Below are 27,045 nucleotides of genomic sequence, written 5' to 3'. Positions count from 1 at the left end.
TTTATCAACCTGGTTAGGATGAAAGGCTGAGTTGGCCTTGCCGGGATTTGAACATGCGACCTTCAGATCAAACAGTGTTTAACCTGGTGAGCCATTTTATCGGCTTGACAAACCCACTGTGTTAATACAATTGAAGTCTTACTTCACACGTCCACCCTTCACTCCTACGTTTCTTATGGACCAGAAACTCTTCAATACCATCTGGATGAAATCTGGAAGAAAGAATTGAGAGGTCGGAGTCATGAAGGGATATAATTAAAGCAGCAGTACTGCTATACTATAGCACCATTTTTGCAGTATCTGTACACTTTTTCATGAAACAATCATACTAAACGTACCTACATCTGAAAGCCATTCTTTATCCAGCTCTCATTGGACTATTTACTGCAACACTTAATTCTCAAGCATGCGCTATAGGCGTTAAACCTGGCTGATCTATTCTGCACTGTTTGCAGTTGTTTTATGAGATGTTTTGGGATACCCAAGTGTAGGAAGTTGCGATAATCGAATTTGCTTAGTTAAGCCCTGAACTAAGTTGATCTTGTAGTTAGGAGTATAATAGGGGTAGGACCTTATTGAAAGTGGGTTTTTGCATTTTTTTTGGTCGATTGTCTCCACTTGATGTTTGAAAGGTAGAATTAAATATGACCGCCAGGTTTGTTGTGGTCTCAGATGGGTTATGAGCAACAGTTTTTCCTGCGTTGTTGCCTGCTATCCAATATTGGATCGCACAGAGGCAATCCTGGATTTGTTCATTCTTGGCTGTGTAAGAAAGAGCTTCAATCAATAGCTGAATATCATCTGAATAAAGTCAGAAGAATTGTGTGTATTCGTTGATTAGGTCTGCCACCGCTGTATGCAAATATGGAATAACCACAATGAGATTGAGGATCCTTGGCTGACACTGCATTAAGATAGTGGGTTTATAGATAACAAACGTATACATTTGCACCCATGTAAACTTTTTGGTCAAAAAGTATCCCTCTATGTCTTTCTCTCCATTTCTCTATTTTTCTCATTCGTCCGCGCTCTCCCTCATCCTAACTCGGTCTCGGTCTCCCTTCTCCCTCATTCTCTCGCTCTTTCTCTCCATTTCTCTCTTTTTCCCATTCATTCTCTTTCTCCCTCTCCCACTTTCTTTTTCTACATCTTTCTTCCGCTCTCCCACTTTCTTTCTCCCTCTTTATACCTTCCTCTTTCTTTCACCTGTGCCCTCATTCTATTTCGCCCTCTCTCTTTCTCTCTATCCCCATTACTCACTCACTTTCTCCGTCTCTCTCTCTCTCTATCACTCATTCTCTCAAACTCTTTGTGTCTCTAGTCCCATCTCCACACTTTCTCTATCTATATGTCTATTACCCTCCATTTCTCAATGTCTAACTTTACGTTGGTTTGTTTCTATAATTAAAATTGACCATGTATCTCACATTCTCCCTCTTTCACATTATCTAACCAATGTCTCTCTCTCTCTCTATATCAATCTATAATTCCCGCTCTTTCTCCAAATCCCTCCCTCTCAAATCAATTTCTGTCACCATACTAGCTTTCCCTTTCTCTCGGCCTAAAATTTAAAGTGTTTCTTCTACATTTCACTTTGTCTCTTACGCTTCTCACTCTACTACATTTATGAATCTCTCGTGCCCTCATCTCAGCCTGATTCTCATATTATGTCTCATATCATGTCTCTGTTTCTTCCATCATTAAAACGAAACACATAACTTTTCAAACACATTTTAAAAACAAGAATGAAATAAATAACTGTTATAAGAGTGCAGAAGTCAGACCCGGACACAAGGGTGGCATGATTTTGGGTAAAGTTGTATTTTAAAGGAAAAGGAGTTGGACAAATGCTCCTCTGTCCCTAAAACTAAGAGGGGCTTCACTGCTTCTAAAGAAACAAATGAAAATGTCAGTAAGTCCGAAACTAAGGATGGTCAGGCCCTGTTGTGTGCAAAGAAAACCTACTTCTGCCCCGAACACTAATATACTACTATAACCGTGCAAGGAATGTCGTTACAGCAAATAAACTGTGTTGTTGGTGTTCTCAGTAATTAGAAAAGTCTACAAGTTCGCTGGTAATAACATGACTCAAAATAATGTTAAAAAACATCAAGTTCCAGAGCTAGGGTAATGCTCCTTTTGCCTAGGTCTATTATTGTTACAATACACTGTATAGCACACAACGAATTTGCATTCCCAGCTCTTCAATCCTCCTAACTTGGCATACTCCTCTACCAAAAATAGGTTTTTATCAATTCCAGTACCTGACTCGCAAAGGTGATCATTATAAAATTTCTCTTTCACTGGGTCCCAGACGCATCTGGCTTTAGACTTTGGTTTCTGATATGGGTGCGGGCCTCAGACTCGCACACGTTTGTTGCCCCTTGGTTCACTCTCCTGCCAAGTATGCAACTCTATTTCAGTCTCTTCAGTCTCTTTTGGGCCCCAGACCCTCTTGCTCCAACTCTTTTATTCACCATCGAGCTTCCCTGTACCTCAAAACACATTCTGTTAAACCTGCGTATCTGTTCGCTCTCTTTTGACCGTTTCTGGCTTTTCCCCAGCTCTTGTGTTGCTCGTAGAGGCTGCGGCAGCTCCCTGGTTAATGGAGGGGTCTGCAGCAATTCTGCAGGTGTCTTTCTCCAATTGCACGTCCTGCCTTTGCGCAAGCAGCTCGCAGTTGCTGGAGTCACCTGGAGGGAAGCATCAGCAACAACCCTGTCGGTCCTTCCTGCTCTGACCTTCGTTGGGTTTTCCTCCCCCTAGCTTCATGGCTTGCCGTTTGGCTTCTCAATGCCTGCCCGGTGCAGGCATCCCGCTGTGCCTCCTTGTAGGACCGTTCTCCCTGATCTTCACAGCTCAGCTCCTTTTGAACTCCCGTGCTGGCCAGCTTTGTTAATTTAGGCACTTGACATTGCAATAAAGACTAGACCGCTCACTTTGTTTCCTCCAAGTGATCTTCCTCGTCCCAGAACTGGTTTTCCCCTGTGAGGCGGGGCACTCAGTATTCTCTAATAGGTGAAGGCTTTCAAGTATATTAGAGTCACTAACCATGCAACAGAGTAGATTGGTTGTGCCTACAAAGGAGGGGGGAAGGATTTGGTATCTGAGAGGGAACTGGGTGTAATAAGGTGAAAGAATATTGCGTTCTCTGAAAACAATCGTCACCAATTCAATAGGGAGCTTCCTGCCCTATGCAATCCTCCCTTGGTGCACCACCCCCAGGAGGATTATTGTTGTGCGGATGCACCACCCTGCCCCCATGGGAAAAGTCTCCCCCCAGGGAAGAAGGGACAATATCCCTTAATAGTTATTTTTTGGAAGGCCTCAACCAGAATGCTTAAAGAAGGCACGTATATCCCCATTATTAATACAGGAGAACCTGCATCCTAGTGACCCAGTTCGTTATAGACCTATTACAACCGTCCTTTATTTGCTAAAGATTATTGATAAAGTGAACCGCCATCAGTACTAGGAATTTGTTGAGCAGCAGGGAATTCTCGCTATGGGACAATCAGGTTTACCCCCCCTCCCCTCCCTCCCTCCCTCGCTCGCTCAGTCCCTTCCGCGCCATCCGGCTCCAAGGTATCCAGCCTCGTTTTGAACTATAATGTATCACTCCCAGCACCTTGCAATACAAATCACATGGTTGTATTTCAAAGCCATACAATGTCCACGCTCTTTGAACATCCAGGACTTGTTACTTTTAGGGTTGGTGGTCAGAGGGCACCTGGTGCCATGGAATTCTGGAGTCTCAGGGCTCAGTCAGTTATATGGGATATACCTTGTGGTCCCCTGGGGATGGGCCGGGTCATGCTTTGGCAAGTGTCAGATAACATGCACACCAGGCGCTGGTCTCCGATCGTGGCCTTGTAGGGCACATTCCTCTTGGGTAAAAAACACATCTTTGCAACACTGTTCGAACAATGAATAGGCTCTGTGGCAGTTGGGAGTGGGGACTGTCCTCGTTGGAGCTCGGGAATGGCTGGAGATTTCCCTTGTCTCGCAATTTAGGCCTAATGCATACACTGCCGCATTTACCGCGCAGGTCTGGTCTGTTACCTACAATTATTAACATCGATGAAAAAATAGCAATGTTGCTCATGCTCTGGGCTAAGTGGGTTGATTATATTTTAGTATATTGAGGTGGGGTCATTTATATTAGGGGGTGGTCTTTTCACCCCCCTTGCTCCTGACCCATCATAGTGTTTCAAATGTATCTCGCCTCGTCCCACCCCCCCTAAAGCGCTTAGGGGGGGTGGGACGGGGCTGTCCCCTGCCCAACAAAAGCATGAAACAGAGACTGCATTAGTTGATTTGAAGTCCAACTTAGCCAATACCATAGACAAGTGGGTCTTGCCATTGCTCCTGCTGCTTGATTTGCCCACTGCCTTTGATTTAGTGAATCATGAGATGATGGCGGACATATTGGTTGGTATTGGCAAATGTTCTAACGTAGCGGCCAAATTGTTGAAATCCTTACTTGGGCCAAGGATGGCAAGAGTGGCAAAGGTTGATTACCAGTCACAGCAAGTTCCTTTTAATTGAGTTGTTCTGCAGGGCTCTTGCCTATCACCTTTGCTATTTAATATATATGCAAGACCTCTATGGGATCTTTTGGATGGTATGGGTGTGCAGTTATTAAACTATGTGGACGACATACAGATCATCCTGGAGTTATCAGGGTCGTATGCAAAGGATTTGGCAAGGGTAAAGGAGGTCTTTGGCGCCATAAAGATATGGAAGGCTAGGAATTAATTGGCCTTAAATGATAAAAAGACTGAGATCTTGATCCTTGGTACGGTTGCCAAATTGAAAACCCGAGACCTCTAATATAGCGCCTTCATTATTGAAGGCAATATGATCTTAGTCTCAGATTATGTAAACACCATGGGGGTCTTTTTTCATCTCCAATTGATCTTTAAGAAGCATGTTTCCTACCTAAGCTCCTTTTGTGCGTATATGACACATTTACTCTGGCAAATTTGTCCTTACTTATGGAAACAAATAGAGCTCTGAATCCAGGAGCAACAATAAACAAAGTTTTGCTAAACAATTATTAACGATAAACACAAAGTTAGATTACAGCAACTGCCTGTTGGTGTGGACTACGCAGAGCAACATTAAAAAGCTCCAGGTTACTCCAAATGTGGCAGTCCGTGACATCTGCGGCATGGACCAAAGAGCTCATATTTCTCAGGCCCGTCAGAAGCTGCATTGGCTCCCTTTACAGCAGAGAATACATTTTAAGGCATCCAGTTTGGTGTATAAATGCTTGGCTGGTGATGTCCCTATTTATTTATCTTCACGAATTAAGTGAGTGCCTATTAGGTGCACCGTGCGCTCAAACAAGGAAGACCTATTAGTCCAACCATGCGATACATTGAAAAGGATGGGAGGATCCAGTTTTAATTCATGGGCACCCGTTACATGGAACACCCTGCCGCTCCCACTTAGGCTTGTTCTGTCAACGGCACAATTTAAAAAAAGCCTGAAAACTTTCCTTTTTGACAAAGGAATCGTTTAATAACTCCAGATTATTCATGATCCTTCTTCCTCCTCGTTGTTTTGTGTTGCATGTCATGTGACCACACTGAGGCCTAAGGGCGTGTTAGCGCAATAAACATTCTATAGAATAGAATAGAATATCCTCAGATTCGTCACTCTGTATAAAGTCTGAATGTTTATCGATAATTTAGGTCATCTTTTTGCAGAGCTCTCTATAGTATTTTTTTAACTTTATACATTTAATATTTCACATAGACAACAAAATATAATACAATAACACAATGTTCAAGGAATACTTATGCAATTCCATCATTAACTTTTTCCATAAAGAATAATCAAGGATAGAAAATAAAATGGGAGAAAAAAATAAATTAAAAAATAAATACATTGTTAAACCTCTCCTAGACTATGATAGACAACTAAGCATAGAGATCATTAAATACCCCCCAAATCCTCTCATATTTGTTGAGTTGCTCCTTTGATTTAAAGGACACCCTCTCTCTCCTGGATAGCAGGGACATACCTTGCAACCAATCCTCAGTATTCGGAGAAGCATCACTTTTCCAAAATTTGAAAATTTGCTTTTTAGCTAGGAGAAGGGCTCTATATAACCAAAAAATGTTGCTGTTAGACAGCCCAATACCTAAGGAATCAAACCTAGCACACCAAGGAGAGGGTCTCTAGGTATAGGTAAGCCCAAACCTAGTTCCATCCTCTGAAAAACACTATCCCAAAATATCTGTATTTTTACACATAACCATAACATGTGGAGCATGCTACCCACCTCTCTGTTACAGTTCCAACAGGTGTCTACATCGCTCAACTTGCAAGATTTCATTCCATGGTGACCAGTATAGATAGTGATTAATTCTTTGTTGTGTATACCTCAAATCCCAAACCCACCTTATATTTAACAGGACCCACACACACACACGATTCCATTCAATATCTGACAATGAATTATTCAAATCAGAGTCCCAATTTGCCCTACCACATTGTGGAGCAACCCAGGACGTAGAAGGTGTAATTAGCTTATACAAGGTAGACGCAGATAAAAGGTACAGACTTGGAAAGAAGGACGGTATTTAAAAGTTTACAATTTAAAGAAATACCCAGATGTTACGACACCATGGACTTTGCCTTTTTTTCTGTAAACTCTACTCCTCTGCCCAATCCAAAACCGTGAACTTTGTGAGTCGGATATTCCAAAGATATATTTTGGTACAAGGGACCACAAATAAACAATTAATTATTCAAAACAAAATAGGTATACTGAGTCACAAATAATTTTTATCGCACCTGTTCAAGTGCAAACAAAAGGGCATTCCTAAAATGGAAGCAGATACAGTTTTGTAAATGACATCTAATGTATTTTGTATCCAATTATTTATAATTATAGATGCGGCAAAAGTGAAACGATGAATCCAGATTTATACATAGCTGGAAAGTAGATTAGGAAATAGCTTAAGGTTATCAACCCTCTTTCGAGTACTGGCAAAGTAGCTGCAGTACCATACATGGAATAAGCAATTAATTTTATATTGAGTCAGACGGAGAGGTGATACAACCATCAACACACCTGCAGAATCCCCCACCCACAAAACCCTGCAAAACTATTTTGGGGGTCATAGGTCTTCAAACTGTGTGGCCAACCCCCCTAATGGTGGAATGAAGGAATTCGTTGGGGGGCTCAAGGCTGGTAAAAAAGGGTGTGTGGTGGCTGCATGAAATAGAAAATATAAGGAAATATGTCATCGGAAGGGGCCTCAACAGCAATATTTCTGCTCCATCGGTAATGCACAACAACATTTATAATGGTAGAAACATAAAATTTGAATAACAGTCATGTTGGATGTACATCTGCAAATGTCGAAGTGATCGTTTATAGTGAAAATATAGAAAATGATGCAACAAGTATCCATTGTGCCATGATACTAAAATTATTCTATTTTGATACTTCGGTAAGCAAGCCTGGTGTGGGGGGGCTGGTGCTGGGAGGGGGGCTAGGGGTGTGTGTGGTGTGTGGTGTGTGGTGTGTGTGTGTATGTGTGTACCACGCGAACCATATTCCGTTCGATGAACTCTATTCTCAACATTATACTGTCAAATGGAATGATTGTCACTATAATTTGGAATAACCGTCCTGCTGCGGTTTGTCCCTTTACTTTTACAATAAAGCGCACCAGTGTGCAGGCTATAAGATTTTAAATAGAAGTCATCAAACGATGCATGTATCGGATGTCAGCTGCAAATTATTCAGATTACTGGTACACAGTCTTCAAAAGAAACATTGGCATTACTTAGAAACTATTTTGATTTGCGGTTTACATAAGAACATTTAAAAGATTAAGGCTTTTGAAATTATTCAAATTGACAACCATGAAGAAGGATAGCAATTTTTGTTAAATTTGGAAACGTAGTCTCATAAATCTTTTGCTACCATTTGGATGCATTTTAAAAGCCCAAACTGTTATTGGAGGGTGCTATGTTTTTTCCACAGTGCTGGCAGTAAGCAGTTTAAATGGCTGTAATCAGTGTATTTGATTATTTACAGTTTTTTACAACACATACCGATACACTAAAGTCTCAACTGACTTCATTGATTACAACTAAAATATCATAAACTGTGTTTTGCGTGAAGCGAATAAACAAAATAATTGTTCATGCATAGAATGAGAGAGTGTCTTCCGTATTTTGAATTAGAAAATGTGATTTCGTAGATGCGAACAGAAAATATTTGCCGACATCATGAAGTATCATTATGAAAAGGGGTATTGCATACTGTTCGCTGCTGTTGATATCACATAGAGGGGCACGGATAAGATTTAATACCGCCAAAGCATTTGATCTTAGGGTGGATTATATTATCACAAGATGGCAGTTTGGCATCTGTGCAGTTGGCAGATATTAATGTTATGAAATATACGGTAAGATGCAAAGAAAGAAAAAATCAAATCCATCGATTTATGGTTCACAATTGATGCACTTGCGATTGGTCGGTTAGAACATCAGAGTGCACCATTCTTTTAAATATGCATCTAAGTATATACACGAGGCAGCGGGCGCGGCAAGGGCAGAGGGAGAGGACAATGAATTCCAGCAGGAAGAAAACCCACCGAGGTCAGCGTGGGAAACGGCTTAAAAGGGGATCAGCAGAGAAAATGGGCTCTGGGGCCAAACTTCAAAAGATAACACCATGAAACTTTGCCAAATTATTAACCTTCCCTCGCATCTGCTTACAAAACCAGAACAATCACTCCTCTCACTAGGACTTAACTTTTGCTCGACCATGAATTTTGATTATGTCCAATCACGTCTTGACTTTGATCAATTCTTTCGCAAAATAAAGCAAAAGAAGTTCTTTGCCTCTAATCTAGCTGTATTGAAACTATCGCAAGTACGAACAGGACGGAGCAATCTGCGCATTTTAGATGTTCCATCATTAGTGGATTTGGCTTGCCTGGATGATGTTTCTTTTGATCCTTCCAACCTTGACCTATCTGATTTTGACATCATTCCTAATTGGGATGGTCGCACCAAATTAAAAATGTATCCAGATTCAACCCACAGTTTTCAGTGGGGGGCTGTATTGAGGCCTTCCATGATCTGTGCTTATTACACAAGCGATCTGTTGGTTTTAAACAAAATGTAACTGCTGCCCAACGTCTAACAATTGTTGAATTACAAAATGTGCCTAATGTTATAATTAAACCGGCCAATAAAGGCTCTAACATTGTCATTGAGAATCAAAGTGATTACGTATCAGAAGCCAACAGACAACTACGAGATTGTCTGTGTTACTGAAAGCTGCCAACAAATCCATTTTCTGAAATACATTCCGATTTGGTTTCTCTTTGTGCTAGATGGATGGAAAAAAGGTTTACTTGAGGATGATGTAGTCAAATTTTTGGTTCCCTCAAGTTACACTATTCCTACAATCTATTTTCTACCCAAGACACAAATCTTTGATTCATCCTCCTGGGAGACCTATTGTGACTATGTGGCTCACCGTTAGAGCATATGGCACAGTTTATTGATGAGACTCTGATTTTATTTGTCTCAGTATGACCTTCCTATCTGCGAGATACCAAAGATTTTTTTTACAGCATATTACTGACACACCGTGGGAGGATGGCTTCATTCTGGCCACACTTGATGTGGTTTCTTTGTATACCTCGACTGACCATAACTTGGGTATGGCAGCGTGTAAACATTTCCTGGATACCCGATCATTGAATTTATTGGGCCATAGTACCATGATCCTTGAAATGTTTTTCTGTCTGACCAATAATGTTTTCTTGTTTGAAGGTTCCTTTTTTGATAGATTAGAGGTACTGCCATGGGTAGTACCTTTGCTGCCTATTATGCTAATATGACCATGTGGTGGTGGGAGGAAACTTTTCTGTCCGATTTAATTCCTTTGAGTTTTCCAACACAGATTGTGTCATGGTGGTGGTACAATGACAATGTTTTTATTATTTGGAAGGGCACAGAGGTTGATTGGCTATTATTTGTTACAAGTATTAACAACAATTTGGTTAATCTGAAGTTTACAGAATGCCACAGCCATCATGAAATTGTATATCTTGAGGTCATTGTCACCCTTGATTCTCTGAGCATCCATACATCCCTGTATAAAAAATCCTCGAACACTGGCCTTCCACTGCATGCCAGTAGTTGCCATTCACCATCTTGCAAAAAAAGTATTCCATATGGCAAATTTATTCGCTTTCGCCACAACTGCCCCGATATAAAATAATATAATAGATGATGTGCTCTGGCTGGTATGGACTTTTTAATACAGGGTTACAACAAGAAAACCATTGAATCTGCATATATGAGGGCACGTGGTCTTTCTAGAGATAAACTTCTATATGACACAAGTGCCAACAAACTAACAAACAATGATGATGTCCATTTGATTGTAACCTATGATAATGCCTCTCCAAAAGTTTGCAGAATTGTTCAAAAGCATTGGCGTGTACTTACTTTGGATAAAGATGTGTGTCCTCTGCTTTCTGCGTGTCCAACATTAACTTATAAGCGAGTACCCTCTCTCAAAGACAGATTGGTTTCCAGTTTTTTGTCTCCCTTACAAAATAATTCTTCTTCTAACGGGATGTCTGGTGCTCCGTCAGGTTTTACCAAGTGCCATAAATGTAAGGTGTGTGCTCATGCAATGGTGCAAAAGTCTTTCAAACATCCAATCACAGATGCCATCTATGAAATCAAATATTCTATTAATTGTGATACTGCATTTGTAGAATATGTGCTTTCATGTCCATGCTCGAAATGACACGCAGGCAGTACCACCTGTAAACTCAAACTGAGAATTCTCCAGCATTTGAGAGCCATAAAGAACTCTGACCCTACATATCCTATGGAAAAACATGTTAAGCAAGACCATGGCAACGATGAACATCGTTTGACCTTTTTTGGAGTGGCACATGTTCCCATACATCAAAGAAGCGGCGACCGGACTTTGAATTTAAGGCAGTTAGAAACTAAGCTTATTCTTGATTTTGACACCAAAACTCCCAATGGTCATAATATAGAAGAGGAGCTCTATACCTTTCTTGGAGTATAAATACCTGCCTGTGTCTCACTGATCTCTCACATAATTTGTTCTATCCTGTTTTCATGATCTGAACATTGGGACCTTTTTCTTTTTCCCTTTTTTTTCTTTGGCCGCTGTATGTGTCTTTTCATTTTTTATTAAGGAAATATCATGTTTCTTTGGGTTGCCATTACAGCTCAGCTTTGTGTGGGATTTTTGCTTTCTTTTTCATCTTTTGTAGGTTAAAGTGTACATTGTTGAATTCTCGTTTTCTTTGTAATTGACTATCTAAATGCATGTGTTTTGTTGCTGGAGCCTTCTGCGATGCAGCTTATACATTTTTTTAATAGTGGGGTTTGTTTTTAACATCATTTATTATTGTGTATACCCCAGCAGAAATTGTGCATTTTTGTTAAGCAGCGATCATCGCTTGAGTTAATTAATTTGATGTACTCTTGAGGCTTTACTGATAGGTACATTTAACTGTATGCGCTACCATGTCAGTCTGCCTTTTTTAATCTGGTCAGATATTATGTTAGATAATTTTTTACTATGACATTTTGTATTTGACTATGGATTTGCTTACCCTGTGACATGTTTTTACTTTTAGTCATAGGCCAGTCATTTCCTGTACTCCTTAATGGTGCTTTAATAAAAGGCACTGTCACTTTCTGAATTCTGCTATATACTAATCCAGATCGCATATGGATTTGCACTTTATTTTTGAATGCTGCTAAGGCAGTACGCACTTTAACATTCTACCCTTCAAGTCTGAAACATTATTATATAGTGTTTTGAAAAGTAATGATTGCACTGATGCGTTATGATGCACTTTACCATGTACGCTGCTAGTTCCAAAATGGGGTCACCAATTTGCACTTTATTCTTGAAATGTTGCTCTTAGCAATGTACTTGTGCATTATGTTGCACTTTACTGTGCATGTCACTAATCTTAGAATGCTGCAACAAACGTGCACTCTGTTTCTGAAATGTTGCTAGTCCCAAAACGTTGCAACAAATATGCACTTCACTATAATAATGCTGCTTTCCGCATTTAATACAAGTTTGCGGATGTATTTGACTACCCATTTCAATTTGATGGCGGGCTGTGATTATTTACTGCTCTGATCTGGGACTAACATGATTGGATAAAGGTGGATGATCTGCTGATAAATGTAGTGCAAAGACTAGAAATGTATTTCTTGTTTTATGTGCATCTTTGCTTAAACAGGATATTTTACTGTTTGTATTCTATTTTGCACTGTGTCCTCTAATGGTATTATACCATATTGTTGTCTCCAGTTTAAAGATGTCTGCCGTATTATTTACAATGAAACCTGTTTTTGCTTGCAGCGGACACAGTAGTAGGACTACTGCAGGTCATTTAATACTGCAGTTTACTCTGATTCCTTACACGTGAACAAGCGCCGATTCTATGTCAAGACTCGGAGGCTCAGATTATGCTCTGACTTCTCTTTACTAACTCGAGCAGCAACCATATAAACAAAATAAACATGGAAAACCAATAAAACTACAAAGTCCAACGAAACCCAGTAATTTTGTAGTTCGTTTTCCATAGGATAAGCAAAACCATGTGATCCATTCTTCCAATCAGTGTCACTTCTCCCTTATAACATCCCATAACTCTGAAGTCCTTCCTCTTTCTTTGCTGCTCGAGCAGCTGAGATAAGTACCCTTTCATCTTACTAAATGTTTTGAAGTGTATGTGTGTTGATTTAATTACGATCGCTTAGCCAAGTAGGCTTTCAGTATACACGCGCTTGCGTTAATACGCGCGTGGAACGTTGGCGGAGCATATCCGCGGGAAGGACGCGACGGGACCTTCGTTCGGCGTCGCTTTCCTCGTTAGGAGGCACTGTGGGCACGGAAGTTCGCAACGGCGCGACGGTACCTCGGGAGTTCCGGCGCCGTTGGGAACTTACGCGTCAATGACAGGAGATCGAACACAAGGCTCCTTGTTTATTTGCACAGTTAATCCTGTTCCCTGATTGTTACGGAGCTCCCCGGACTCCGCTATTCAGCCGTGTATTGTAGTTCACCGGCTCCTGTATTAGCAGGGCACGCCACCTAGTGGCTTAAGTGGGTACCGCAGGCAAGTAATCCCTGCACAGAGGACTGCAAGTCAGTCTATAGCCCATCCTTATTCTGCCACGGAGGAGGAGGTGAGAGAGGCCCAGACCTCCACTTGACGGGCTCAGTCCCAGGTAAGACTGCGGTTCTAGAAGGGCTCGTCTAGCTTCACAATACAGAAATTGACGGGGGCAACCCAAGCAAACTGCAAGGCACTGTCACAATATTCAGAGGCGGTGAAACCATGAGCGACTACACCGATGACTCTGACGGCCCTCATGTCAGTGGGCACCGCATGAGCGAAGCAGTTCAAATGCTGCAAAGTGCCGAAAGGCCCCGGGAAGAGAGGGGCATATTGCGAAGCTTGGCGGCTTTGTCCCAGGGCAAAGCTCGCAAAAAGAGAGGGGGAAGTAGACACAAAACCCGCAGGGGCAGTAGCGCCCAGACCCCCCCGGGTTCACCCCACAGATCAGGGAAAAGGAAGGCGAGATCCCGCGACAGACGGACCACCAGCTCGAGCGAGTCGGACGACGACTACTGCAAGAGCAGTTCTAGGTCTGAAATGTACACCTCCTCAGAAGACCAATCCTCCCCGGAAGAAGAGGAGAGCCAACCTAAAAAGAAAGGCAGGAAGGAACAGGAAGATCTTCTCAGGGAGGAGTTCGATCCCGATGAGCTCATTCACCCCAGGTCCAATGAATGGGATCCCCCAGAGAAGATCGCGGAATACCTTCGACGGCGCCTGCGGGCACCTTTAAGTAGACAGGCGAGATCTAAATTGAAGGCCGAGTGCCCAAGGCCAAGAGTCCCGGACGGGATAGCAGAGACCCCGGAAATTGATGAAAGAATTCTGACGTTCCTAGGCCGGTATGGCAGGGATGTGAAGAGGGGCATCGACAGATCCTGGCGGTCCTGTCAGGACAAGGTGCTGGATATGCTAGGGCCGGTCACCAAGATCTGGCAACTGGCCGAGGAGACAAAGGCCAAGAAGGAGCCCATGGATCCAGGGATTATATCTGGCTGGGATCAGAGAATTATCTGCCTGCTCGGTAACGCAAATACAGCGTTGGCGACCGAAAGGAGAAGGTCGATCCTAATGAAACTGGACTCCAGATTAGGGGAGATGGCGACCTCCGAGCAGGCCACAGCCGCGAAGGGCAAGCTCTTCGGGGACTTGTTTATCAAGGACATGGCGAAATTCGCCAGTACTTATGTATCGATGGACAGGGCCCAATCTTCCCTGAAGAAGATTTTCGGTCGAAGAGTTTTTGACAAGGCTGGAGGAGGAAGGGGCCACTCGTCCAGCCGTGGCCAGTACAGAGCCTCCTACAAGGACAGAAATTGGAGGCAAGAAGACCGAAGGTCCAACCCCTTCTTCCCTTCTAGGGGAAGAGGCAGGGGCAGGGGTTGGAGGAACAACGGAAGGCAACATCACCAGAGTCCCCCAGGTGAGAGATGTGAAAGTGCTAGCAAGGTCAAATGCAAGTATTCCTCCAGTAGGGGGGAGAGTGAAACGATATGTAGAAATATGGGAAGAGTTGTCTTCAGACGCCTGGATAAGACAGACCGTAAGAGGGTTTCAGTTAGAATTCTGGCGGGAGCCATGCCAAGTAATACGGCCAAGAAATATGCATTTCAGCAGAGAAGACGAGGTCCTGCTAGACAGGGAGGTGGATCTGCTAAGGGCAAAGAATGCAATCGGTCCAGCCTCAGAGGGACCAGGGGGTTTTATAAGCAATCTGTTTTTAGTCAAGAAAAGACACAAGGTCAGACCAGTGATAAACCTGAGGGGTTTAAATTTCTTTCTAGTGTACAGGCATTTCAAAATGGAAGGCATCCATCTTCTAAGGGATGTTCTCCAACAGGGAGACTGGCTAGCAAGGATAGACCTCAGGGATGCGTATCTAACGATTCCTATCTGGCCAGAGCAGACAAAACTTCTTCAGTTCCTTTGGAAGGGACAGAAGTGGGAATTCAAATGTCTCCCCTTCGGGCTAGCGTCGGCGCCATGGTGTTTCACCAAGCTCTTGAAACCTATAGCGACACGCCTGAGAGAACAGGGGATCAGGTTAATTATTTACCTGGACGACATATGTCTAATGTGCCAGGACAGAGAAGTTCTAGTGCGACAGGTCCTGTTAACCACGGGGTTATTACAACAGCTGGGGTTCCTGATAAATTGGGAGAAGTCACAGCTAGAGCCAACTCAGGATCTGGAATTTCTGGGGTTCAACTTAGAGACAACACAGGGCACTCTCAGATTACCCCTAACCAAAGTAAATTCAGTCAAAAGGGAAATCAAGGTCGAAACAGGAAGTTTCTCTGAGGGAAATAGCAAGACTTATAGGACGTCTGTCATCATCGATACAGGCGATATTTCCAGGCCCTCTGCATTACAGGGCGTTACAGAGGTTGAAGATCAGCCATCTCAGGAAAGGGTTTTCTTACGAACAGAAAGTGAAACTATCACAAGAAGCGAGACTGGAACTAGAATGGTGGTTCTGCCACATGGAAGCCTGGAACGGCAGGGCGATATTTGGCTCATCCCCGGACCTAGTGATAGAGTCCGACGCCAGCCGCTGGGGATGGGGAGCCAGATGCGGAGACCAGTCGACAGGGGGAGATGGTCGAGAGAGGAACTGGGTCTCCACATCAATTGCCTGGAACTTCTAGCGGGTTCCTTCGCGATTCGGTGCTGGACACAGAAAGCGGCGAAATCGTCCATTCTTTTGAAAATGGACAACGTTTCGGCAGTCAGATATATCAATCGACTGGGCGGAACAAGGTCACAGAAGCTGACGGAGATGGCCAAGGAGTTTTGGCAGACCTGTCTCCAAAAGGGGATAAGCGTGAGAGCAGAACATTTACCGGGGGAGCTCAATCTGATAGCAGATTGGAACTCAAGATACCTGAAGGACTCCAGCGACTGGCAGCTGGACGACTCAGTCTTCCAGGAATTAATGCGCCGCAGAGGTCCCTGTCAGACGGATCTCTTTGCTTCCAGGTTGAACAGGAAGCTTCCCAGATTTTACAGTTGGAGACCAGATCTGGAAGCAACAGCAACGGACGCTTTTCTCCAGGTCTGGGGACCAGCAAGGGTATACGGGTTTCCCCCATTCTCCTTGATAGCACACACAGTGGCACAGGTCAGACGTCAGTTAGCAACAGTGATTCTGATAACACCAGACTGGAGAGGCCAAGCTTGGTTCCCGGACCTTCTGGAACTGTCGTTCGAAGCCCCTATTCGGCTGCCGGCCAGGGAGGATATCCTGCTGAATCCGGCAGGAGAGATTCATCCATTAGTCAGGTCAGGAAATCTAAGTCTTCTGGCTTGGGCGATTTCAGGGAGAACTGGTCTAAGCCAGGACTTTCAGGCACAGCTCAGGAATTCATCAGAGAATCTTGGGCTCCATCGACAGGCAAGGCATATAGAGTGGCATGGCATAGATGGAGTAATTGGTGTCTGGAGAGACAGGTTGATCCCGTATATACAGATGTGATACACATAGTGAATTTGCCCAATTAGGTGTTTGAAAGTGTACGAGCGGAAAGCGAATGAAGTGAGGCCCGCGGATGTGAACCAGCTACTAATAGCAATTAGGAAACCTTTTAGAGCAGTAGCATCAGCCACCTTAGCTAGATGGGTCAAGTGGTGCATGTCCGAGGCAGGAATAGACGTACAACAGTTCGGGGCACACTCTACACGGGGTGCAATGGCATCGTCCGCCTTTTTGGCAGGGGCTCGTTTGGAAGATGTCCTAAAGGCGGCAGACTGGTCTAATGAGGAGACCTTTAAGAGTTTCTATTTTAGACCAGTGGAGCGAGTAGCATCGTTGGTGGTAGGTAAGCTTTAAACAAGCATAATCTGAGCCTCCGAGTCTTGACATAGAATACAGATTTTCCACACATTCGTTACAGAAAGTCATGATTCTATTAAAGACTCGGAGGCGAAAGATTATTCCACCCAATTTCAATCGCTACGGTATATGTAATTTTATCATGCTGTAATAATGCAATTTGTTGGAAATTTGCCTTGATTTATAATGGTATTGCTATGCGATTGCCCACCCGTCTATGAAGGAATTTCTAACGATTTATGTTTGTTTCAGGAGCGGAACAGAAAACGACAATTTGAAAAGTTTGGCTGGAGCAAGTCGCCTACCGGTTGGGGCGCGAGTTTGTCGGTGCAGCGAAGGAAAGAGGAAGGACTTCAGAGTTATGGGATGTTATAAGGGAGAAGTGACACTGATTGGAAGAATGGATCACATGGTTTTGCTTATCCTATGGAAAACGAACTACAAAATTACTGGGTTTCGTTGGACTTTGTAGTTTTATTGGTTTTCCATGTTTATTTTGTTTATATGGTTGTTGCTCGAGTTAGTAAAGAGAAGTCAGAGCATAATCTTTCGCCTCCGAGTCTTTAATAGAATCATGACTTTCTGTAACGAATGTGTGGAAAATCTGTATTGGAGCGCAAAACGCGTTGTGTTGAGCAGGATATGCCCTAGGGCGTCCTGCCTCTGTTGGGAGTGTTGCTGTCCAACTATTTGACAAACATTTTTAACAATAAAAACTCGTAATTTATTACGACATGAGTCAGGGTTTTCTTATTTTCTGACTCAACAACGTGGAGATTATTTCTCGCCTGGAGTGCGGTTTGGTTTCATATATATATATATATATATATATAGAAACACACACACACACAGCATACATTTGCATTCCTCAGTATATTTGGAAAAATGTATATTCAGACATACAGAGTGATTGAAAATTAAGAAAAATGTTTTCATTTAATGTATTTGGTTTATAAAACAATAAACCTTTACATATCGTAGAAAAACAAACAAATCAATACAGTTAATTCATCAATCAAATATCATGATCGTTAAAACAAAGTACTAAAACCAATGATACCATCAGTGCAAGACCAACATCTCCTGTACAAAACCAACGTTGGAAACAAATACAATTCATTATATGCCCTTACTAATAATTAGTTAATGTGTTGCCTTTTAACATTTAATAGCATTCGAAAAGGCTTTTGCTAATCTTTCCGCATTCACAGAGCCCCTGAGGCAACATTTCCATAGATTATCCTCATTTGCACATGCCATCCTTTTAAACCTGGGGACCAAATACGTATTTCTTAATGGGTCAAGTGCAGTGCAATACAACATTAGGTGTTTTGGGGTTTCGATGGAATCCATGTTATTACAAAAACGACATGTGGCTTCCTCCTTTATTAACCCCCTCCGTAGTTGCAGACTTTTCGTTGGAATCAAGTTCTCTCAAAACCATAAATATTTACAGGCCGATTCATGGAATAATTAGCGCGGCGCAAGTGGCCAAAAACGTGCGAATCGCAGTGGAATAGCGAAAATCGCAGTGGAATAGCGAAAATCGCACGAAAAGCAGCGCACATCGATTCATGGAAGGCCGTGCGCGAGAAAACCATCGGACGTGCGATAAGAAAGTGCGCTGCGCAAATTGGCGCACAGGCCATCTAACGGCATGCGCCAGGTCACAGCGAAAATCGCACAGTCCACAGCGAAAATCGCACATAGCGCGGCGCACGCAACAAAAGTAGGCGGAACACGGGGCGTAACACTCGGAATGGGGAACAACTTGCCAAAATGTGGGCGTCACGGGGGAAGCACAGGGTAAAAGTGCGCAGAACGCCCACACGCTCGCCTACAACACGTATTCATGGAATAGAATAGGTCAAAAAAGCGCACGCTCAAACCAGCGCAGGCACAAACACGACCGCCACAAGAAAGCAGGCGGTAGCGTCTCAGCGGCTGTAAGAAATGTGCGCCAAAAGGTGCGCCAACAAATAGCACCCATATACTGCCATGATGAATGTCCTATACTGTGGCCCTCCAGGACAAATGACGTGCAAAGGGGTACCCACAAACACGGACACGCTGAAAAAAAATACGTGTGCGCGGGAAGTCTCACACGCGATTTGGCCGTGTACGTGGATTTCAGGGGTGCGCGGGAAGGTCCACACGCGATTACAGCAGGGTATGTGCATTTCAGGGGTGCGCGGGAATTTCCACACGCGAATAGCCTGGCCGCGTGTATTTCAGGGGTGCGCGGGAAGTCCCACACGCGATTACAGCAGGGTACGTGTATTTCAGGGGTGCGCGGGAAGTTCCACACGCGAATAGCCTGGCCGCATGTATTTCAGGGGTGCGCGGGAAGTTCCACACGCGAATAGCCTGGACGCGTGTATTTCAGGGGTGCGCGGGAATTTCCACACGCGAATAGGCTGGCCGCGTGTATTACAGGGGTGCGCGGGAAGTCCCACACGCGATTACAGCAGGGTACGTGTATTTCAGGGGTGCGCGGGAATTTCCACACGCGAATAGCCTGGGCGCGTGTATTTCAGGGGTGCGCGGGAATTATCACACGCGATTTGGCTTGGTACGTGTATTACAGGGGTGCGCGCGAAGTTCCACACGCGAATAGCCTGGCCGCGTGTATTTCAGGGGTGCGCGGGAAGTCCCACACGCGATTACAGCAGGGTACGTGTATTTCAGGGGTGCGCGGGAAGTTCCACACGCGAATAGCCTGGCCGCGTGTATTTCAGGGGTGCGCGGGAAGTTCCACACGCGAATAGGCTGGGCGCGTGTATTTCAGGGGTGCGCGGGAAGTTCCACACGCGAATAGCCTGGGCGCGTGTATTTCAGGGGTGCGCGGGAATTTCCACACGCGAATAGGCTGGGCGCGTGTATTACAGGGGTGCGCGGGAAGTCCCACACGCGATTACAGCAGGGTACGTGTATTTCAGGGGTGCGCGGGAATTTCCACACGCGAATAGCCTGTGCGCGTGTATTTCAGGGGTGCGCGGGAATTATCACACGCGATTTGGCTTGGTACGTGTATTACAGGGGTGCGTGCGAAGTTACACACGCGATTAGGCTGGTTGGGTCCTGTCACCCTCGACGGCCCCTGCAGGCAGCCCACAAAACAGGGGACTACCCTGCACACCTGCTCATGTCTCCCACCACCCCCACCCCCCCAGTCACCAGGGGCACCCTCCACCAGGCCCCCACTCATGTCTCCCACCACCCCCACCCCCCAGCAGTGCAGGGGCAGCCTCCACCAGGCCCCCACCCATGTCTCCCACCACCCCCACCCCCCAGCACTGTGGTGAACCTGCCAGCAGGCCCCCACACATGTCCCCCTGGCCCCATGTCCTGACGATACACAATCATGGCAGTAATGGCCAGCATCCCCAGCACAAACACCCAGGCAAGGATTGCATCCACCCACATAGTGAATGCAATCACATGACACAACCCCAATGCCAAGTATGCAAAAGAACACATGTCCGTCACACACACATACACAATGGGTGCAAGTGAATGTCAAAACCCATATCATGACATGTAACAAACCAATGAGAAAATAACACAAGTGTAAGAAAATATAAAAAATGTATTAAATACCAAAAATAAGTGAACTTTTCAAACATACAACGATGTGGCTAAGTAAATAAATGGTCCATGTCCGAGAACAAAAGTGATAAACCAAAAAACAAAGGAATAAAAAATTAAAAAGAATTTGTCCAAAGCAATATCATGTCATAGGAAATTAATGAAAAACCATTACGTCATGGTGAAAACAATAAGAAATTAAAAAAATGTATCTCCCAAAAAAACAAACTATATACAGGAATGTTCCAGGGTCCATGAGCCCAACACCAAAAATGAAACCTACCACTAACTAATGAAAAATATATGTACAAAAAAGTGGCCATTGTCCGAGCGGTCCAAAATAATAAAAATAAATAAAGGAAACCTAGCACTAACTAACTAAATAACTATATACAAAGGCAGCGGGCAAGTCCTGCGGCTCACTTGGTGATGTTGCTGGCCAGGGCATCATCGAACTCCATGTCGATGTCCTGGAGGCGGGACTCTGTCCTGGCCCCGAGGTCTCGCAGGGACAACCCCATGTCCACCTCAAACTCCCTGCGAGCTTCCTCGAGGCACTCAGCCCGCCTCAATGCCCGACGCATGGAGAACTCCGCCCGGACCATGGCGAGCCGCTCCTCTTCCGCCCGCTGCCGCTCCGCACCTATCCGCTGGCCAAACTCCTCCCACACGGAACACACCACCATCCCAGGGTTGCCCTGCCCTCCGGCCGATGCCTGCCCCTCTGATCTTGATGGCCCCGAGCCATGATGCCTCCCACGTCGAGCCCGCTGCTGCCTCCGAGGCCACTGCCTCTGCCAGCACGACGGCATCCAGGCTGATGGAAACCACCGACGCCGTCGTGCACGTGCCCTGCCCGATGATGCCGTCACATCTTCCATCTGCTGGGGTCCACTTGCTGTGTTGTCCACCCCTGCTGGACCTCCGACTCCCAACTGTGGCAGGGATGGGATCCCCACCGAGCTGGCTGCATTGGTCGGGGCAGGTCCACAGGGGGCCCTGGTGGCATCTGGGCCGGAAGACGGCAAGGAGAACGACCGGTGGATAGCCTGCACAGAGGAGGAGAGGGCCGTCAGATTGGCCAACACATGCAGGAAACCCCCGAACATGGCCGATCCCAATTGGGCCACGTCGGCACGGTGCACTTCGTGATGACGTGCGTGCTCCTCCCGGGAAGCACGCACGTCATCACGAATCACAGCCGTGCGCATCGCGACCCCAATCAGGACCTTCTCCACGCGGCCAGGGGTTACCACGTCCGCAGGTGGAGGGGAGTCAGGTGACATGGACATCCCCTCTACCTGCGGACGGGCCTGGGACGGGGCATCCCTGCTGGTGCATGGTGGTGCACTCACAGGGTCAGGGACAGTGACATGCACAGGCCCCTCCACGGTGACCTGTGCTGCCTCCTGCCCCTGGCCCTGGACTGCACCACTTGCACCAGCAGGGATGCTCCCACCAGGCCCCATGTGTGCACCAGTGTCGGCCTCCTCCTCCTCTGTGCAAACCACCAACCTGGATGGCTCCTCACCGTCTCCCGCCGTAGCAGGCCCCTGTGGGGGCTCACCCACCCCTTCCGCTGCAGCCGTGGGGGCATCCCCGCCGCCTTGCTCCACAGCGCCGTCTCCGCCCTCTTCTTCACTAGCCGCTGCGTAGAGGGAGACAAAGGACACAAGCATCAGGCAACTGTACAATGGTCCCCTAGACAGGAAGCAATAGCAGATGAGCACCACTGTCAAAGTACACTTCCATCATGTCCCTCCACAACACATGGGTCAGTCCAGGCAAAACACACACAGTAACAGGCACGGTGCATGCCATGGACATTTCCATGCATGTCCAATGGACTCTAGAAACATTCAATGATATGTAACTCACATGCATCATGGCTCATGCATATCACATGCACACACTTCACCTCAGTCACATCCATCTGGCCCCAAACACACCGAACACAGGCGAAACAAGGGTAAGTTGGGTGCGTCACTGAATCTGTGCATTGTCACACACATGTGTCATGCATCCATGGCATGCACAAGTCACAGACACGCAGGTCAGGCACACAGACATGGCTACCATATATGTACCTGGCATCAGCACCCATCCTTCACCCCCATCCATGTCCAGGTACAGAGACTGGCATGCTCATGTCCAAAATCTGCATAGGGCTCCCCATGCCGCATTTCAACACATGCAACAACCATGTGGGTCACACATCACTGGTCGCACATGCATTACCATGATGTCCCTGCACACATACATGCATACATGGCCCATGGCACACATACAGGCAAGTATCATAGAACCAGCACACCGTAACATGCCCTGTCTCACACAGTAATGCTTGGACACATACCGTTCAACTCCAGACGGGCCTCCCTCTCAAGGACCTGGGCGTGGAGCGCTGGGCGTACGCGTTCCAGGACCCTCTTCTGGATGGAACTCATGCGGCCCCGGCCCCCCTCCACGAGGTGCCGGGCCTTCACAAGGGTCCTGGACCTCAAGTCCTCCCAGCGCTTCTTGATCTTCTGGACGTTGCGGGTTGCCACCCCCTCCGCGTTGATGGCAACCACAGTCGGCCCAGATCCTCTCCCGTCCTTCCTTGCTGGCGCGGGACGATCCAAAGAGGGCATCATACTGCCCCAGGACATGCTCCACCAGGACACCAACTTCGGTGGCAGTGAAGCTGGTGCCCCTCTGCCCCTCTGGCCTGGGGTTGCCACTGGTGCCAGATGTGGAAGTGCCCGACATGGCAACCCCAGAGGCAGGTGTGGGTGGGCAACTGGGTCCTGGGGCTGGGCTGTGGAGCGATGTAATCCCAGTTGGGAGTCTTCAGTTCCAGCAGGGGTGGACACAGCAACTGGACCCCTGCAGATGGCTGATGTGCAGGCACCAAATGGCAGGGCACGGTGGCAGCAGGCAGGCAGGCAGCAGCAGATAGCACGTGGGAGGCTGCTCGGGGCACTGGGGGGCAGTAACTCGGCCTTCTGGGCAGGAGCGTGGTGTTCCGTGTGTTTTCGGGTGGCCAGCTTGATACGGAGTGATTTGGCACGTGAAAATCCTGCACGTCAGCGTGAAATCCGAGGAAAGGCCCTTAGCGCGTAAGCGCGTCAGCACGCATACGCGATTCTATTGGACCAGAGTCCCTCAGCGCGTAAGCGCGTCTGACGTGACCCGCACGGGCGTTCCCCACTCAGCACGTGATGACGGAACACACGTGGAAATACTGCACGTCAGAGTGTCATCGCGCGATTGGCCTATGTACGTGTATTTAATGGGTGCGCGGCCACTTACACACGCAAGTACGTCAGCGAACCTGTATCCCGTGGTGCGTGTGAATTTCCACACGCTATTGGACTGGGAACTGGATTCCAGGGGTGCGCGGGTCACACGCTGTATCCCGTGGTGCGTGTGAATTTCCACACGCTATTGGACTGGGAACTGGATTCCAGGGGTGCGCGGGTCACACGCTGTATCCCGTGGTGCGTGTGAATTTCCACACGCTATTGGACTGGGAACTGGATTCCAGGGGTGCGCGGGTCACACGCTCGCCTAGAACACGCGCAAAGCATAAAATTGCGGACTTTAACAATAACAAGCTCAGACGCCAGGATGAACATACCGTTCCTAGCAGCAGTGGCAGTGGGCTACCAAAGGAGGAGGAGGAGGATAGTCAGGGCCAGAATATTCACACCCAGAACCAGCCTTTTCGGGATGCCTGATGACCAGGTGTATGGGAGGTACAGGTTTCCACCACACATCATACTGGACCTGGTGAGTGAGTGGGAGGATGACCTCACATCACCCACCCTGTGCTCCCAAGCACTCAGCCCCCTGGAGAAGGTCCTCAATGTACTGCACTTCTTAGCCACTGGATCATTTCAGCGGACAAGTGCCATAGTGGGTGGGGTGTCACAGGCCACCCAGTCACGCTGCCTACACCAGGTCTTGAACATCATGACTGCACGCCCATCAGTCCGCAGGCACATATACCTGCCCAGAACACCTGCAGAAAGGCATGCTGCCGCCCTGGATTTTTACGGAGTGGCACGATTCCCCAAAGTGCTAGGTGCCATCGACTGCACCCATGTGGCTCTACGTCCCCCCAGGGCATCAGAGCACATCTATAGGAACCGCAAGCACTGGCATTCCATCAACGTGCAGGTAGTATGTAATGCCAAGGGAATCATCACCTCAGTATATGCCAACTATCCCGAGTCCACCCACGACAGCTTCATTTACCGAATGTCCACCCTATGCCGGGACATAGATGCTGGGCGGCATGGCGATACATGGCTGCTTGGTGAGTATGTATGCCACTGCACATGCATGCATGTTGGATACTGAGCAAGGTCACAACCCCACCAATGATACCAATCACCACCTCCACAGGGGACAGTGCCTACCCTCTCAGCCCCCACATGATGACGCCAATTCGGAACCCCACCACGCCACCCCAGGTAAGATATAACACAGCCCACATTACAACCAGGGGCATAGTGGAGCGCACATTCGGAGTGCTAAAGTCACGCTTTCGCTCCCTTGACCGTTCTGGCGGGCAGCTGTTATACGCTCCCCCAGTAGTGTGCAGGATCATAGTGGCAGCATGTGTCCTGCACAACGTTGCAACACGCCGGGGCCTGGCCGTGGACATGGTGGTGGCCCCACATCCCCAACCACATGCACAGCCGCTGCGCATGGGAGGGGAAAGGGCACGGGGGGAGGCAGCCCGTACACAGCTAGTGGCTAATTACTTCACATAGAAATCACACCCCTGTGGAGTGCACACTGCCCTGGCACATTCCATCTGACAATCAATGATGACTCAACCTGACACTGATCCTGAATGTCTGGAGAATGAACCGGGAATACCATGTCAGCCTGAGATTGTTCACCTGGAAGTGTCACAATGTGTGCATCCCTACCCACACAGACACCACCAATGCAGTTTTGTGAAGTTACACATTGAAGCAGCTAAAATGAATACCCACTTGCAAAATGCAACAAGAGGACAGTGCCATGTCAGCCAACCCAACCCCAGCACCGCCACACGACACACCGTGCCATATCATGCTAATTGCAGGTAAACAAAGTAATCCTCACAACATGACATCACTCTCACTATGTACAGTGGCACTATTAGAAACCTGCAACACCTGAAATGCTCACAGCAATGCCGGACCAACAACATACTTGAGCACGTAGTACCATTAACATTACATCACAAATGTTACATATTAGTAGTCTCACCACCTGGAAATGCCTGCACTCCCACCACTACCAACTGTGCAGTGTTGTCGCCATGTAGAGTTGTAGGTGCACTGCTGCCAACATGGTCCCCATCTCCAGACTAGAGGTCCTTGTGTGGACATGAGGAAGGGACCTGCAAATTGGGAGGTAGACACAGAAGAAGAGTTACACATCAATGCAACATGCAGTGTACAACACAACAGCAATATGCACTATGAATGTATACACAGTATTGACTACAGACTGGCCACACAGCTCATGGGAGTCCAACGTCACTGTGTAATTCACTGTCACTTGGGCACACCCTTTGCAAGCCCATGGAAACGGGAAGCAGGAGGGGTGTGTGTGACTCAAACCCAAGCATCTGAACCAAATACATTACAAGCCTGCATGTGCCCAGCCACAATGCAGCGTATGCCCACAGGAACCACGGAAGCCAACAGATCGAAGCCAACCGATCAAAGCCAACAGATCGAAGCCAACAGATCGTCCCAAAAAAATTGGGAATAAAAGAAATCAAAATAAAAATAAAAATAAGAAACAATCAAAAATGGCCATTGATGGGCCCGGGGGGGTTGGGGAGGCCACCCAGGAGGTCCGAGGACAGGATGCACACCAGAACCCACCTGCGTGGATCCTGGGAAGATAAAACACCTCCATGGGCTCATGGCCCACACGGCTACCCTATTGTGGGAGTATCACTGCTGTCGCTATTATCACCCTGTGCAGCTGCATCCGGAGGTGGTTGCACTATGGGAGGCAGCCCACGCAAGGCCCTAGTCTGCTCCTCCATGGCTGCAAGCATGCGGGTGTGGTAGGTCTGGTTCTGGAGGATGAGTGTGCGGAGGTCCCCATGCAACAACTCACGGGATGCCCGGACCTCCGCCCTCGTTGCCTGCATCTCAGCTGAGAGCGTACGGGTGAGACGCTCCAGCTGCTGTTCTGTCCTTTGGTGTGTTGAAGCCTCAAGCTCAACAAGAGTCGTCCTGAGGTGTAGGAGCTCCTGCCTCAGGGCTTCCCTGTGGCCCTGGGACTCAATGGAGATGGCCTCCTGCAGAGTCGCCAGTGCCGCCCGCCTGTCCCTGTTGGACCCCAACATGTCCTCCCTGTGTGACTGGCAGATGGAGTCGGTTGCCTGCTCTAGTCGCTCCATCAGCCTTTCTGGGGGGACAATGGAAGTGGCCACCCTATCCA

At 46.8% G+C, this 27,045-nt stretch overlaps 1 protein-coding gene across 2 annotated transcripts in view; it reads right to left on the bottom strand.

Moving 5' to 3' along the window:
- The window catches only part of ZBTB41 (zinc finger and BTB domain containing 41), a 744,921-nt gene that overhangs the window by 492,239 nt on the left and 225,637 nt on the right, over positions 1-27,045 (bottom strand). For both annotated transcript variants that reach the window (XM_069641521.1, XM_069641522.1), the window contains one exon: positions 143-212. In XM_069641521.1, the coding sequence (XP_069497622.1) occupies positions 143-212 (70 nt within the window). The remainder of the gene's footprint in view (positions 1-142; positions 213-27,045) is intronic.

Source organism: Ambystoma mexicanum, chromosome 1q (assembly GCF_040938575.1).
Source record: "Ambystoma mexicanum isolate Mex_15411 chromosome 1q, UKY_AmexF1_1, whole genome shotgun sequence".
Classification (NCBI taxonomy): Eukaryota; Metazoa; Chordata; class Amphibia; order Caudata; family Ambystomatidae; genus Ambystoma; species Ambystoma mexicanum.
This window is presented reverse-complemented; position numbering and strand designations above follow the sequence as displayed.